General features: G+C 39.0%; 1 protein-coding gene across 1 annotated transcript; it reads left to right on the top strand.

Annotated features, from left to right (window-relative positions):
* Nucleotides 1-2532: 2532 nt before the first annotated feature.
* fshr (follicle stimulating hormone receptor) lies at nucleotides 2533-15393 on the top strand. Its single transcript, XM_032502726.1, has 14 exons — nucleotides 2533-2729; nucleotides 5672-5743; nucleotides 6686-6760; nucleotides 6977-7051; nucleotides 7143-7217; nucleotides 7952-8026; nucleotides 8406-8483; nucleotides 9261-9329; nucleotides 9428-9502; nucleotides 9917-10102; nucleotides 10363-10583; nucleotides 10912-11093; nucleotides 11179-11370; nucleotides 12310-15393. Exons 1-14 carry the CDS (start codon nucleotides 2533-2535, stop codon nucleotides 12826-12828), a joined length of 2091 nt encoding a protein of 696 aa, XP_032358617.1. The 3' UTR covers nucleotides 12829-15393.
* The last annotated feature ends 1354 nt before the right edge of the window (nucleotides 15394-16747 follow it).

The raw sequence follows: 16747 nt of genomic DNA, 5'->3' as shown, positions 1-16747 counted from the left end.
GTGTGTGTGTGTGTGTGTGTGTGTGTGTGTGTGTGTGTGTGTGTGTGTGTGGAGAGGCAAGCTGCCCTGCTGACATGTGGGGAGTGCAGTGGAAAGGAATATTATGTCCATTGCTATCAAAGTGTGCTCATCTTTCAACACAAATATGAGACTGGAGACAAAACAAATTCGCGTGTTCCCCCTAATTATTCTTTTTTTTGTTAGTCTGTTAACTTTGAGGCTAAAGAGGAAGACAAGTGGCCAGACATAATGTACTCCTTACTATCTGTATTATATACTTCAAAACTGTAAATAATCCACATTTACTTGTCATTATGCACTGTAAATAAATCTAAGAATATTGTGTGAAATGCAGTGTAACTGCTCAGCAGAGAGACGGAGTTGGCCGCCATTGCCTCTGCAGCTTATTCAGGGTCAGGTCAATGCTAATAAATCGCTCGATACTGTGGACTTTAATGCGTAGCTAGGTTTCCCGTCCAGCTCGCATCGTGCCGGTTAAGCTAACGCTAACGAATTTAATGCCACGTTCACAGACACCACAATTTAGATAGATAAGTAATGGATTTTAATGTGTCATCCTTAATATTTTTTATTTAGATGCCTGTAATTCTAGCTAAGTCTTATAATGTCAAACAAACGAAACTACAAAGCTTCTTGTTAGCTAGCCACCTCTTTGTTAGCGTTAGCTTGTCAGCATTAACCTTTTACTGCATTTTGTCAGTTTCAGGGCTCCACAAAAAAATTGTTAAGTCAAACAAACTCCCTTGCTCAACAGTGAGGTAAGTGATTTCACTTCTCTGGTTTTTAAGTTTATTTTGTATTGAGTTTTTCATAAAAAAAAAAAAAAATCAGAATCAGAAAAGGGTTTATTGCCAAGTAAGTACCGTTAGCCTAATATTTACAAGGAATTTGCATTAACAGTTGATTATTTTTGTTACTTAGCTAAAAGAATCAACGTTTAGGTTATGAATGAGGTTAGTCTTGTTGTGAAGGATTGTTTGAAAAAGAAATATTGTGTAGGGGTGGGCGGATCGATCTAAATATCGATAGTATCGATGCCAACGCTGGTATTGGGTATTTGATCGATACAACTGTAATGAATCGATATTTTTAATTTAGATATCTCTCCTCTACGTTCACTATACTTGCTTGTGTCTTCCACCTTCCTGAGCAAACGCCGCTTTCACATCTTGGCCCACATTGCTCCTCCTCCCCCTCCTGCTCCTCTCTGTGATTCGTTGTTGTGTCGTCACGTGACTCACTGACACAACGCGCAGAGGAGCAGCTACTCGCTGTATTCATTCTACAGTGCCTAATACTAATAATTTTGTGCACTTCAATACATTAATAAAAAAATGTTGCCTAAGAATTGATCATTCATTCACCTCAGAAATAATGAAATGCTCCCCCTACACAAAAGTATTTTTTTAGTAAAAAGTATCGTATTGGCATCGTATCGGCATACGGACCCTATATTGTCTTGGTTCGGATCGGATCGATACCAAATTTTGCAGTATCGCCCACCACTAATATTGTGATCATTGGAAATGTCTGGTTTCAACAATAGGAATATGTAGGTGGTTTGACTGTCTAATCTAGTGAGAATTAAAATCTGAATCTAACTGAAAATATTTCCAGAAAATGTAAGGCAAGCTTTTAATCTTATGGATTGCTTTATACACAAAGTAAAAAATGCGGATCCTATTGATGTCATATAAAAATCGTTTTCAATTAAAAAAAACAACAATGAGGTAGATGGCTGCCAGAAACTAGAATAAATTGTGTCTTGACAGTTGTGATCAAATGCATTGGCCCACACAATGTTACCATAAAAAAGATATGAATAAGAAACTATAATATCTGGTAAGATGACTCTTAGGGCTAACTGTGGTACCCACTTAATTATGTCTTTGAGATTTAATCAATATGTCAATATTTTTCAGCTAAGCTTGACAGCTACAAGAACACCTAAACAACTACAGAGACTTAAGTTATGGGTACACCATCCATGTTTATCTTTGCCATATCCCTGTTATCTGCAAATGCAATGGTAAACCAATAACATGTGGAAATCTTTGGACAGACTAAAGCATGTAGTTTGTAAAAGGTTAAAAGAATTGTTTTCATCACTACATCCTATCAAGATCTGTGAATTGCAGTGATGCTTTTTGCACAAGCACACACAACCCAGCAGGGACCTCCTACATCCTCATACACCCATAAAGCTTTTCACACGCCCCCATTATTCACAACTGCATGGCAGAAAGCATAAAAACACCTCTCACTTCTTCTCCCTTGGAGCTGGCGGTGAACCAAGAGTGTCTAGACGGACAAACGGACAAAACCATTTATGTCAAATCTGGAGTGTGGGCTCTGGAAGGCCTGCATGCATACAAAACACCACGTGGAAACGAGAGAGACCGGAAAATAGAGACAAAAAAACGAGTGGGAAGAAACAAAGTAATAATAACAAGGAGACTTGAAAAGTGAAAACTTAAAATGCAACAACCTGGACTGTGGACATAGACCGCAATGATGATGGTGATGATTCTGATCATGTTAATGATTGTGATGATGAAGACGGCGGCAGCATCGGCGCCTGGCCCTGAGATGAATATTAAGCCTGGAGTTGAGACTGGCGTGGCCAAACGAACCCTGCACTTCTGCCACCAGCTGGGCTTCAGGGTCACAGAGATTCCCTCCAACCTCTCCCGCAACACCGAATGCCTGTGAGTAGCCTACAGATAAACACATACATACACAAGTGGATGCACACAAATATCTGCAGCAATGTTGGGAGGAAGATACTACAGCCATTGTAGATGTTTTCATTTTACTTTCTTGCTGCACAGGTGTTTCACATTGCAGAGATATTCATTGGAAATTCCTGCAATGCTAATGTAACACCAATGCTGCTTACAGTGCTCATCTTGTTGGCTGTACAGAAAACCACAGCATAAGTTTTTATGGAGCATTATGTCAACAGGTTCTTTCTTCTTTTGACTCATTCTATTATTTAGATGCTTTTTTGTGAACATGTACATTTGTGCGTTTTCTTTTTTAGTAATAATAGTTGTAGTTGTAGGACTTCTACAAGAAAGATTTAATAAAGAACGGACAAATTTGAATCAGCGACGGCCATTACAAAAGTAATGTGTTTTTAAGATTATTTTTTTGGGCATTTAGTTTGATAGGACAGCTGAAGACATGAAAGGGGAAAGAGAGTGGGGAATGACATGCAGCAAAGGGCCGCAGGTCGGAGTCAAACCCAGGCCATCTGCATTAAGGACTAACCTCTATATATGGGCGCCACTCTACCAACTGAGCTATCCGGGCGCCCAGTAATGTGTTTGTGTCTGAAGTACCAGCTTACACCTCACCAATCGACGTCAGATGAGGAACAATGGCAGACATAATAACAGATGGTTCATCCAACCAAGGGCCAGGTTTATTTTTAAAATTAAATCAGCAAAGGCCATGAAAACACTGGATCCTATACTTCCCATAATGCAACTCAACAGCATCTTTTGTTGGTGCTTCCGTTCCTTTGTCCGTTAGTTACTTTGTACGTTACTGCGACCAACTGGCGATCAGCAGAATAGCGTGAAACTGGTGGCGGGCTGTTTATTGCTTTGTCTGCATGCTCAAACCACTGTCAACAACAGCAACTATGGGATCAGTGTTAAACGTTAGAATAACAGTATCACAATTATGTTATTACCTAACATTAGCCAGTGGCCACACTAATTTACTGGTCGTATAGCCCAGGTGTTACCCTGCACGGCAGCTGAATTCTCACGATAACAAAAATCCATCTTGTCAGGCTTCAAGTAATGTGTTTGTGTCTGAACTACCAGCTTACACCTCACCAATCAATGTCAGGTGAGGGACTCACTGTTTGTTCAAAACAATAATGGCAGACATGATAGACTGATGGTTCATCCAACCACGGGCCAGGTGCCTGCCTTTGTCCAAACAGTTTTCTATGACAGCTTATGGTTCTGTGTAGCAAACTATCTGGCTCATCAGGTTAGCCCAGGTGAGGATGTAGCAGCAAAACCCCTGAGTGTATTGAATTTAGAAAGGGTGCATTTTATTGCTTATGAATTAATCTTTTCATTTCTAAAGTAAAAGTTCAACATGTTGGCTTATTTGCTTTCTTGCTAAGAGTTAGATGAGAAGCATGATACCACTTGTGTCTGTACAGAATAACGTTGATAGCTGTTTCCAGTATTTACTTTGAGTTTGACATGGACAGAATCTAATGGTTACAACCTAATATATTACAAATTACATGTGAGCAAAACATTGACAATAGTATGTGAATGAATTGGGCTGATAAAAGATTCCTTACTATCCACCCAACAAAAACTTTCATCCGGCATGTTTCTGCATAATATGGCAAGTCGTGTACCAAATATTTGCTTACCTTTCGGAGTTGTTGTTTTGACTAGAGGGGGGTTGAACGTAGATTTCTCCAATCGCAAACACATTTTTCTGATGATTTTGACACCACAATTTTTTATTAAATAATGTAGTGTGACTTTAGCCTCCAAAGGTGTTGATGACTATGAAATAATTAGTGTATATCTGTGACTGAAAGTGTGTATGGATATGAATGGAGGAATGAATGCATATTTATAACGAATGTATGGATATTTATGAATGGATAAATTAATCTTTATTTAGGACTGAATGCATGGATGCTGGCTGTAGGAACAAGTGTTTGTAAGGCATGTATGGGAGAAGAGAAGAATGTAAGACGGATGACTTTTTGCACAAGTATAGAAAATGGTAATTTGCTATATCTATAGCTCTTTGAGTAGCCCACATGTTCAATGTACATTTGTCCTTTGATTGTTTTAACCTTGTGCTTGTTGTGTGTCTCTGTTGTACTCTTGCAGCAATTTCTCTCAGTGTCCAAAACAAATTTCTCCTTGGGGAGATTAATAAAGATACTTTGACTTTGATTAAAAGTGTTTTTGACACAGAGCTGGACGAGGCACGAAGTAAACACTGACCTGTTGTGGAGTAAACACTGACCTGCTGTTTGGGCCGTTGAAACGTTTCAATGGAATCTCAAGGCCAGAGTGAGGAGGGGATGGAACGGTGGGGGTGGGGGTCAGCGTAAAGATTAGGATCTCCTGAAGCACAAACATGCACTTAGACATACTGTAGAACAAAGTACAGACATATTCTGTCTCACAGATATAGCCGACACGCACGCACACACGAGGACGTACTTTGTGGCAGAAGTAGCGTCCATTACCAAGAGACACTGTTCTGTTCTGCTCGAAGGTCAAGGCTCAGGAACAGTGGGGATATTTGCAAGTATGCGGCAATGAAGAGCCATTCCACATGTGAGCTACAACCACCAGATGCAAAATAAAGCTTGGGGTCTTTCTATAGATATTCTGTACACAGAAGCGTGTGTTTATTGCATGAAAAGATAATCCCCACACATGAGTGAGTAACTGGTCATAGCCTCACTGACCTCCCTCGTTATTCAATGCAAATACAAAGTTAAAAATGTGGAAATGACCCCCCACCCCTGCCACAGAACAAAAAATGGCCACTGATGACTTTTTTAAGGGCTTCTCTTCAGTGATTAAGTTCCTGCGATAAGAGTACCGCTGAGTGCTGATGTGAGTGGCTGTTTTTGTGTCACCAGGGAAGTTAAGCAGACGCAGATCAGAGTGATTCCCCAGGGCGCCCTCACCAGCCTGCAGCATCTCAGGAAACTGTAAGTGTCTTTCATTTATGTTAATTCTTTGATGTGGAACATAATGTACTGACGAGGTCAAAACACTCATTATGTGGATCATCCAAACAGGGGAGAGGTGATCAGGCCTAGTCGACAAAATTCTCTGTACATTTGGTGTTATTCCTCTAAATTAAAATAAAGAAGGTATTTAATGCACTTTTGTGTTTAGCTGAGTTTTAAATACAGTGCATAAAGCTGAGTATTTAAAGTATCCTCTATGTCCAAAGTGCATGAATGTCTGAAACTAATGGAAATCAAAAATATGCAATTATATTTGTGCTAAATAAATGTATTGTGTGCATATGGATAATAGCAAACATGATATGTGATTGGAATGGATGACTGGATGGAATTTGTGGAAACTTTATTTGTCTTATATTTTGTGTGCTTGTGTGTATAGTAGCAAACATGCAACAGATGGGGTGTTTGTTTGCTCGAATTAAATAAGCTTTATAATAATATCTCTACAGAATATAATCCATTTACGTGCAAAATATCTTTGTCCGTGCTCAAAATGTGCCACTGCACACTCAGAGTTAAAACACAAATTATCCTCATTATGTAACCCTGGTATGTTGTGACATGTTGTTGTGCTTCCAATAAATGTGGACCTTGAGAAATTTAATTGTTTGCCCTATTTGACTTTGTCAAAACCTTTGAGATGCCATTTTGTTTAATGACGGAAAGCTTGGTCTTCCAGTGCCTTAGCATAGTATTTTAGAGTCTGGTGAGCCTCTCAAAAGTACTATAATAAGTTAATAAGTGTGAAATGAAAAATGTCTCCTGTTCTTGTATTTTAGTTGGGTAACATGCCGTAATTGTTTGTAAATAAGGCTTCGATAAAGTTGAAAATAAATTGTAGAAAAATGTACTTCCCTTACATTAACCTTCTTCTTCTTCTTCAACTTCCTCCAACCTCAGCACCATATTGGAGAACGATATGCTGAAGACCATCAGCGCTTTTGCCTTTGCCAGCCTCTCTCAGCTCATTGCAATGTGAGTATACAGTTTTCTAAAAGCCACCGCTCGTGACCTAGTTGATCCAAAGTGCTTGAATGTTTAGTCTGTTTAGGAACAAGAAGAACTTTAAACTCTGAGAAAGCTGAGCGACCCCGACAGCTAAGCAGTCGGCTTGGCAGGGTGGTGGAGAGTGAATGAAGACCTAACAGCTGATATGTTATATCCTTCTTTACACATTTGTGTTTCCTTTAGCTACATTGATGGGAATGTTGCATTGGAGAGTATAGGAGCTTTTGCTTTCTCTGATCTCCCTGAACTCCGTGAGATGTAAGTATAACCGTCCGGATAATGGCAATGGTGTCTCTGTCATCTGTTGAGCCAGAATACATGAGTACATTACTATATGTGTTTCTTTCAGAACCATAAGAAGGTCAAAACACCTAAGACACATCCATCCAGATGCTTTCAAGAACATCGTGAAACTAGAGTATCTGTGAGTAGTCAGTGGGAGCACGGCTGGGAGGATGATTTTCTTCTTTAGTTTGGATTTTTTAAGCTTATTTTAAGTCCAAAATGGGTCATGGGTGACAGGCCAACTTCTGACAGGCCCCCACCCGACCAGAGCCCTCATTTTTTAATTAGCTTGGATTCCCTGGAAGATAAATCAAGAGTTACACTTCACAGCTCCTCATTCTCTTTTCTTTTTAAGATTATTTTTTGGGCATTTTAGGCATTTATTTGACAGGACAGCTGAAGACATGAAAGGGTAGGGGGGGGTGAGTGTGTGTGTGTGTGTGGGGGGGGGACGACCTGGGCCCGCTGAGTCGAGGAGTATACCTCCATACATGGGCGCTCGCTCTACCAACCAAGTTATCCGGGCACCCCATCTCCTCGTTTTCCATTAAATCACTTATCCGTCGTTTCAACCATTGATATATTTGTTACAAAAATATCAAATACTAAATTGTTGCCAACAAAAAGAAAGGACTGTTATTTGGAACAAGGAGCTGTTTAAATGTTTGTCTGATTTATCTCTCTGTCGCCTGAGCTTCTCTCTGAATTGTCTTGGAATCTCTTCATTTGCTTATTTTTATCTACAGTTTGTTATTTCATTGAATGCAACATTGTCTGATTTTATCACATGACTCACTGTATAGAGTGTCTGTTGTTCAGAGGCAGACACAGCGTGAATGTCATAACATTTGGTGGTTAATCTGCACATCACAGGCTCATCTCCTACACCGGACTCAGAATGTTCCCAAACTTCACCAAGATCCACTCCAAGGCGCACGGCGTTCTGGTGTACGTCTCAACACAATATACAAATGAACTACAAATGTCCACACAGCATTATTCCTACATGCACTTGAACACACAGAATTTAAAAGCCCAGAAGAAATCCAACACATACTACAGTTGAACCTACGCACTGAGTAGTCCTCACAGACCAGAATATCAGAAATACAAACCATCTGTCCCTCATCTCCACCATTTAAAAATACATTTTTAAACTGTCTCCCATCTGACATCTACTAACTTCAAAAAGGAAGTGGATTTAAAGGGACTGTAGCATGTATTCTTGATACTTTGCAGCGTACTTATATTTGCTGTTTTTCTAACTATTTATGTACTTTTCAGTATTTGTTGTTAATCATGGGTTTTTGATCTATGTTCTGCTTAGTGACCTGCAAGATAACAACCACATAAAAAGAGTCCCCGCCAATGCCTTCAGAGGCCTCTGCACTCAATCTATCATCATGTAAGGAACTCATTGCATTTTTAGAAACACGAGCACCGCTCTCACACTGCTTCGAGTGGGCATTACATGCGCAATGACGAATGTTCCCTGAAATGTTCTCTGCCCTCTTTACTGAGCCCTGTCTTCTTCTACTTGTCTAATTTGTCTCTTTATTTTTTCCATGCTACTTTACTTTACTATTCTCTATTTCCACTCCACTTTACAAGTGAATATTTTACATACAAGCCAAGGCATCGGTTAATAAAATATGTTGCAATTTTGTAGATTAATTTACCTGACAGAATGTAAAATAGCTCAAATGAGCTCCCTTTCAAACAGTTGCTAGATTAAAATGCATCGATTATTGTGATGCATCAGTAATAAAAAATCAAATATCACAATATATAATTACTTTTACTGTCAAAACCTGTGTATTTTTGCTGATAATACTGTTTTTACTTTGACTTAAACTTAATAGACAACTTTTACTTTGTAGTTTTACTTTTACTTAAAGTCATATTGGGAGACATACTTCTCATATAACTCTGTGAGAAAAATTGACAATTCTGCCAAATTACTCCAACTAATCTGCCAACAACTTCAGTCTCTGAGGAAGTCTTACATAATAATAAATACAGTTTATTTAGTGTTTTCTGTGTACTCACACAGCTTTCGTCACTGAGAACAAAAGAAACGCACACACAAACATTAGCTTTGGTATTTCAGAGAAGTTCATTGTTGAGAATTGTTTGTGTTGGAGCCGCATGACTGTAATTTGGCTTCTCTTTCTAATGACAGACGGCTCAACAGAAATGGCATCAAGGAGGTGGCAAGTGACGCCTTTAATGGCACAAAGATGCACAGATTGTGAGTCACAGGCAGAGACACGATAACAAACAGAATATTTACCAAAAAAAAGAAAAAAGTCAGCTCACATATTTAATTTGTCTCTTCCTCTCTTTTAGGTATCTGAGAGGAAACACACAGCTTACTCACATCAATCCCAACGCCTTTTTGGGTTCCAGTGAGTTGGTGGTACTGTAAGCATGACATCCAACAGTAACTCTGCCTACATGATTCACCCTCCTTATCGTCATTTAGGGGGGAGGCTCAGAATACTTAGAAACATGCCAGATTTAAGGTAAAAAATAACCTGAGAGCAGGTTTATTCCCCAGTCAACATTTCTATTGAAGTAGCAATCAATCACTCACTTCAATCAATCACGCGTCCCGGGAACTGTCTTATCAGGAAACTTGAGTTTCAGTGTTTTATTCAAAACAAAACAGAGGGTTTTTTTGTCCTAAGAAAATTTAATAACAGCTTTCATGAACTGATTATTGGTCAAATGCCTATTATATTTAGCAAACAGGGAATATATCTTTTTTTGGATTCTTAAATTATAATGACAGTAACTTATCTGTTAGATACCAACTTGTCTGTATTGTTTTTGCAGGGACATTTCTCACACAGCCCTCAGCTCCCTGCCAGACCACATCCTCGGTGGACTCCAGGAGCTGATCGCAGAGGCCGCCCACAATCTGAAAAAACTTCCTCCTCTAGAGCTTTTCACCAAACTCCGCCAGGCCGACCTGACGTATCCGTCACACTGTTGCCTCCTCCAAAACATTAGCAGGAACAGGTACACATGCATTATCATCAAAAGGTTTCTGAACATCTTATTATTAAAGAAATAGATCAAAATATGCTTTTGATTAGTTAATTACCATTAACTGATACTGTAGTATTGGCCACATGGCCTTGATCTTAAGGTTTTGTTGTCATGAACTCATAGACAAACCTTGTGTCAATGAAGTGAATGCTGTATTAGTGGGAAGAGTATTGAAATCTATGAAAGCACCTTGTAGATTTTGTTTACATTCTTACACTTTTTGTATGTAGATCGAGTTGGCACACCCTGTGCTCTCACCCCGAGGCTCAGTATAACCTTCAATTCCACAAAGACTACTGCTCCAACTCCACCTCCATCACCTGCAGCCCAGCCCAAGATGCCTTCAACCCCTGTGAGGACATCATGCCCTCGGTCCCCCTACGGGTCCTCATCTGGATCATCTCTATCCTTGCGCTGCTGGGGAACACAGCAGTACTTCTTGTCTTGTTAGGTATGAAATGGGACAATCATAAACTTATATCCTGTCCTACTTTCCCTCATTTGTTACCTCCTTACTTCTTATGTACAGTCTGCTTTCCTTCATTTGTTGTTTTTTTCCATTCTACCGACTTTTCAAAGTTTCTTCATTTTTACAATTCCTTGTTTTTGTCTTTGCTTATAGGCTTATTTTTATACTTCCATTTTTTTCTTCCCAAAACGTTGTTTCACATTACAGCTAAACTAGGCTTTCTTCTCTTACGCGATAGAATATCGACCAGTCGACTGTTTATACTTACCAAGATTTTTTGTTGTCATTTTTTTCACTATTGCGTTGTCAGGCAGCCGCTGCAAACTGACTGTTCCTCGTTTCCTGATGTGCCACTTGGCCTTTTCTGACCTCTGCATGGGCATCTACCTGGTAATCATAGCATCTGTGGACATGCTCACTCGTAGCCAGTACTGCAGTTACGCCATATACTGGCAGACGGGCCTGGGCTGTAGTGTGGCAGGCTTCTTCACGGTGTGTATGCATCCATTCAGTCCATTGCACACATGTGACAGCATGTGACAACACTTATAAATGTCCATGTTTGTTTAAATTACAGGTGTTTGCCAGTGAGCTGTCAGTGTTCACATTAACAGCAATCACACTGGAGCGCTGGCACACAATCACAAATGCCCTGCGGCTCGACCGTAAACTTCGCCTGAGACATGCATGTATTGTCATGACAGCAGGCTGGATCTTCTCGTCTATTGCCGCTTTGCTGCCCACAGTCGGGGTCAGCAGCTACGAAAAGGTGAGCGCTTTGAATAAGACTCTCCATTCAACTCGTTGTGACAACAATTCACTGCATGTTTCTTTTTAAAATTTGCTCAGGTTGATGCAATTGTGGATGCAAAATGGTGCATGAACTCATTCATTCAATCAATCAATCAATCAATCGATCGATCAATCAATCAATCAATCAATCAATTTGTTATTTGTCTCGTACTGTTATATAAAAATACACTTCCAGTGAAATGTGTTATTTTATACAGTATATGCATATAAAATATCACATATTTGTCGTCATATTGACATAGACGTGCATATGCATGCTACCAAATATGCAAAACTACAGATGCAATGTAATGTTTTGTATGTCTAAGATAACATTCAGTACACATAGGGTCATTTTTATTAGTGATTCATCTGCCAATTGATTTCTCAATTAATCGATTAATTGTTTGGTTCATAGAAGACCAGAAAAAATTTAAAAAATGGTCATAACCAATTTCTAGATCCCCGAGGTGATGTCAACAAATATCAATATAAAATCAATGTTTTTAATGAAAGTTACTTGTTAACTGTAAAACAAAAACAACAAAAAAATTGAAAAATACTTGTCGTTTGTAACTTTTTTTCTCTTCATATAATAGCATTTTGTAGCGCAGCTTATTTAATGGCTTCACAGATGCTTCTTTTTTCTTTTTTCTCTTTTTTTTCTGTATATTACCTTCATTTGCTGACCATAAGGTGGTTTAGTATCTTTGTTCATGTGTATTTAATAGTATATCCGGATAGAGTAAGAGTCTGTTTGTGTAGCCACATTTGTGAGAGGCTTTTACCTGAGGTTTAACTGGTCCAGAACTTAAGCTTTTTGTATCCCAGGTTACCTCATGGAAATGAAGTACATTTAAGGCCCTTTTACACTCTGTGATTTTGATTTAAGTGTCTGTGTTTCTTTGTGGTGCAGGTGAGTATCTGCCTCCCTATGGACGTGGATGATCTGGTGTCTCAGGTCTATGTGGTGTCTCTCGTCCTCCTCAACATCCTGGCCTTTTTCTGTGTGTGCGGCTGTTATCTCAGCATCTACCGGACCGTCCGCAACCCCTCATCAGCGCCGGCGCACGCCGACACCTGCGTCGCCAAACGCATGGCTATCCTCATCTTCACTGACTTTGTCTGCATTGCTCCCATCTCCTTCTTTGCTGTGTCAGCTGCCCTCAAGCAACCTCTCATCACCGTCTCAGACGCTAAAATACTACTGGTCCTCTTTTACCCCATCAACTCCTGCTCCAACCCCTTCTTGTACGCCTTCTTCACCCGCACTTTCAGGCGGGATTTCTTTCTCTTTACAGCTCGCTTTGGCCTGTTTAAAACCTGGGCACAGATTTACCGGACAGAGTGTTCCTGGACCTCTCCAAAGACCAGCCATGTGACGCTGTACTCCTTGGCCAATACATTAAGTCTAGATGGGAAACAAGAGTGCTGACTGTCATTCAAAAATCCACAGCTACAGACTTTTTGCAGGATGTTAATATATTTCTCTCCCCACAGACATCCTTTTTCTCTTAGGCAAATATATACAATTCTGGTGATCTCTCTCCTGAGAGATCACATCTGTCTCCTAAGAGATCACCAGGTATCCTACCAACGCATTGTCAAAGAATCTAAAGCAAAGCATTTTTCTGATATCATAGCCAAAAATGCACATAGCCCTAAAATTGTATACAGTGCAATACATACTGCGCTAAATCATGCTATTGCACTCCCTGATGCTACGTTTGAAATCACAGAACAATTTGTGAGCTTTTTTATCAAGGTTGACACTATCAGATCTACTGATGACCCTTCTAAATCAATCCTATGCCCTGCTTCTCTGAATTGTTTTGTGCCTGTAGTCCTGTCAGCATTGATGGATATTGTATCACACATGAAACCTACCTATTCATCCTCAGATATTGTCCCCTCTCGTCTTTTGAAAGAGGTATTTGATACTGTTGGTCCCAGCCTCTTTTCTGTAATAAATATCTCTCTTATGAATGGCACAGTCCCATCTAGCTTTAAACATGATGTGGTTCAGCCTCTAATTAAAAAACCCAACCTTGACCCTATGGATTGTAACAGCTTTAGACCTATTTCTAAAATATTGTTTATGTCAAAGATTTTGGAGAAGATTGGTCTTGCTCAGCTCTCTTCATTTTTAAGTGAAAATAATGTCTTGGCCAATTTTCAGTCTGGTTTCAGAGTACACCATAGCGCAGAAACAGCACTTCTTAAAGTGCTAAATGATTTGTTGCTGTTCCTTGACGAAGAGAATTGTGCTATTTTACTCTTGATGGATCTTAGTGCTGTATTTGACACTGGTGATCATGTCAACTCGTTGGATCACCTTCAGCATAAGGTAGGAATCCAGCCAGTTATTCTACAGTGGTTCAATTCTTATTTAAAAAATAGAACCTTTTCTGTTGAAATTGGAAATATTTCCTCCTCTTTTACATGCAGTGTACCTCAAGGTTCAATTCTAATTAATTAATTCTTGGGCTCCATTCTTCACAAACATAACATATCTGATCACTGTTATGCTGATGAGACACAGTTGTACCTGCCTCTAAAAACAGGTGATACCAACTCTTTAAAGTCACTTTTTCATTGCCTGAAAGACATTAAGTGCTGGATGGCTAACAACTTTCTCCAACTTAATGAGAGTAAGATGGAAGTCATTTTGTTTGGCCTCCCAAATTCACTTGATGCACTTTTGAAAAATGTGGGAACTTTAGCCTTAAGTGTGCACCCTTTTGCCAGAAATCCAAGTTTCATTTTTGACCCACCATTACAATTTGAGAAAATATATTTTTCTGTTGTCAAATGTAGCTTTTTTCATCTCAGGACTATTGCTGAACTAAAATGCTTCCTCTGTCATAAGGACTTGGAAACTTTTATTCATGCTCTTATTTTGTCTTGTATTGACTACTGCAATTCCTTGTACTCTGGGATTTGCTATCTTTATCATATCTGCAGCTTGTCCTGAATGCGGCTGCTAGAAGGTAGACTGTTACCAAAAGGAGGGATCATATCTTCCTGATATTGGCTTCTCTTCACTGGTTATCGATCATATATAGAATTGATTTTAAGGTAATGTTACTTGTTTTTAAGGCATTACGTGGATTGGCCCCTTTATATATTTAATCCGTTCCTTTTATCTATTCCACTGTCTTGGATGAAAACAAAGGGTGATCTCAGAATCAGAATCAGAATCAGAAATACTTTATTGATTCTGATTCTGATTCTGAGATCACCCTTTGTGTCTACTCCGTTGTTGCCCCGAGACTCTGGAACAAACTTCCCATTCATTTCAGGGTCTCCTCTACTACCGAGATCTTTAAGTCTTGTCTTAAAACACATTTTTATTATTTGGCATATGATTTAGTTTGGGGAAATTTATATAGAAGTGTGCTGTTTGTATGATGTGCATTGTGTCTTTATTTGTATTGTCTTCCTTTGTTTTTATAACTTTGTACAGCACTTTGTTGAACCTAGGTTGGTTTTAAATGTGTTCTACAAATAAATTGACTAGACTTGACTTGACCTCTGACCTACAACAACACAGGTCACAAGTGTCCTTCCTAAACCATGTGTGACCCATGGGTAAACACTACTGCATGTACAGTGTGTACAGACATCCAAGTAAAGATAGCTACAGAATAATTGAAGATGCTTTGACCAAATCTCGTTTAAAAAGCTGTCCAAGATAATTCCTTACGTTTTGTTTGAACTTGATTGGAACGCCAGATGGGTGGAGTTAACTGCATAATAGCAATTGAGATCACAAGTAAAAGTAGAAAGAGTTAAGGAAAGTGAGTAAAGTGATTTTACTTTCATGCATTGTCTTGTGTAACAAATGCCATCCATCTGGTGTCTCGGGATAATTAAATAAACTGAAGTACTTTGAAACAGTTTTACAAAGGTTTGACAGTCAGGATGTTGGCATATAATATGCACATCAAGAAATTAACATTAATTTAGCATTCAATGTTATAATGGAATGATATTCATTAAGAAGCACACCGCAGGGACCTACTGATTAATAATCTCCACATACACTCTGTCTGCTGTTGCTCTCCATGCCTCCATATCCCTCCTACCCTTCAGTTCATCCTAAAATGGACGTGTAATTGCCTTAGTAATGTAATTACGTTTATCTTTTGTAAATGGAAGTATTAAGTGTCACTGCCACTTTTAAAAAAAAATCTGTTTGTCTACAAAATATACTGTTTTGATGGTTTTCCATGTCATTTATAAATTTGTTTATTGTATCCTCTCTGCATACTAGTAGACTGCGTCAGAGTAGATTTTGTATGGTGAATGTGAGGTTATTAGGAGTAGTAACAAAAGGAAAAAAACACAGACTAAATTGAGTTGTCTCTAGAAATGCTGTCCTTCAGAGCATCCAAAGCTTTCAAGGACAAAGTAACCCTACTAACCTCTGCTCTGTATGCCAGGGTGGGTTGTGGAAGGGGAGGGAAGACTCCACAGCTGCTCTTTCTGCTTATTACAGGAGGATGGATATGGCAGCTAGATAAAGCGCACACATGCACGTACAGGCACGTACAGACACACACACACACAAACACACACACACACACACAAGCAAGTAACCCAGGGTTTCAAGGCTGCAGCTGCATGAAGGAATCCGAGTCCATCTCATTGATATGGACACACTGCCTCCTACATGCCAACATTGAACGTGTGGGTGCATTTCAAAACTTAAACCACCAGGTGACGCTACTAATGCAGGATTTATTGGAATCTCTGTTGTGGTGTACTCAGCTGTGAACGACATAGTCACCCTTAAATAAAGTCAACAATTTGTAGTGACAGCAAAGCACACCTTTACAACAGTTCAGAATGAGGTCAAAAGAACTAGATACAAAAACATTCATCAGTGTGAAAGTTGAGTTTTAACAGAACAATAATGTCATAACATGTCATCATAAAAACAATAAGAAACAAAAAGTTACAAACAAGATTACATCACTGTTGGTGTCTAAATCAGTAAATGTTATTTTTGAGAAAAGACTGATACAGTCTGAGTAAGATGTTGTGCAGCTCAGCACTGGAAACAGCCTCTAAAAAAACTTCCTTTTCCTTGTTCCTTTCCTTGTCATGCAGTGCTGAAAAGCACTTAAGATGATTAAATGGATAACATCAGTTTATGTAGAAACGTAATCATCTTCAAATTTCTATTCACTGATTATTATAAATGATTAATAACTGCTTTTGAGTGATGTTTGGTAAGAACTACAAAAAGATCTCCACAGAAAAAAACATATAACAGAAAAAGGAGAAAAGGGGACTCCAGATGAAACCTATATATTTATATACATATATATGTGTGTGTGTGTGTGTGT

Source organism: Etheostoma spectabile, chromosome 21, assembly GCF_008692095.1.
Source record: "Etheostoma spectabile isolate EspeVRDwgs_2016 chromosome 21, UIUC_Espe_1.0, whole genome shotgun sequence".
NCBI classification, from domain to species: Eukaryota; Metazoa; Chordata; class Actinopteri; order Perciformes; family Percidae; genus Etheostoma; species Etheostoma spectabile.
Note: the sequence above shows the minus strand (reverse complement) of the source record. Positions and strands in the feature narration are given on the sequence as shown.

Excerpts from the sequence above, each read along its gene's own strand:
- fshr (XM_032502726.1), top strand. The coding sequence starts at position 2,533 with ATGATGATGGTGATGATTCTGATCATGTTAATGATTGTGATGATGAAG. Across the intron at positions 6,761-6,976 it reads CTCTCTCAGCTCATTGCAAT|CTACATTGATGGGAATGTTG; the intron begins GTGAGTATACAG and ends TGTTTCCTTTAG. Across the intron at positions 11,371-12,309 it reads GGGTCAGCAGCTACGAAAAG|GTGAGTATCTGCCTCCCTAT; the intron begins GTGAGCGCTTTG and ends TTTGTGGTGCAG.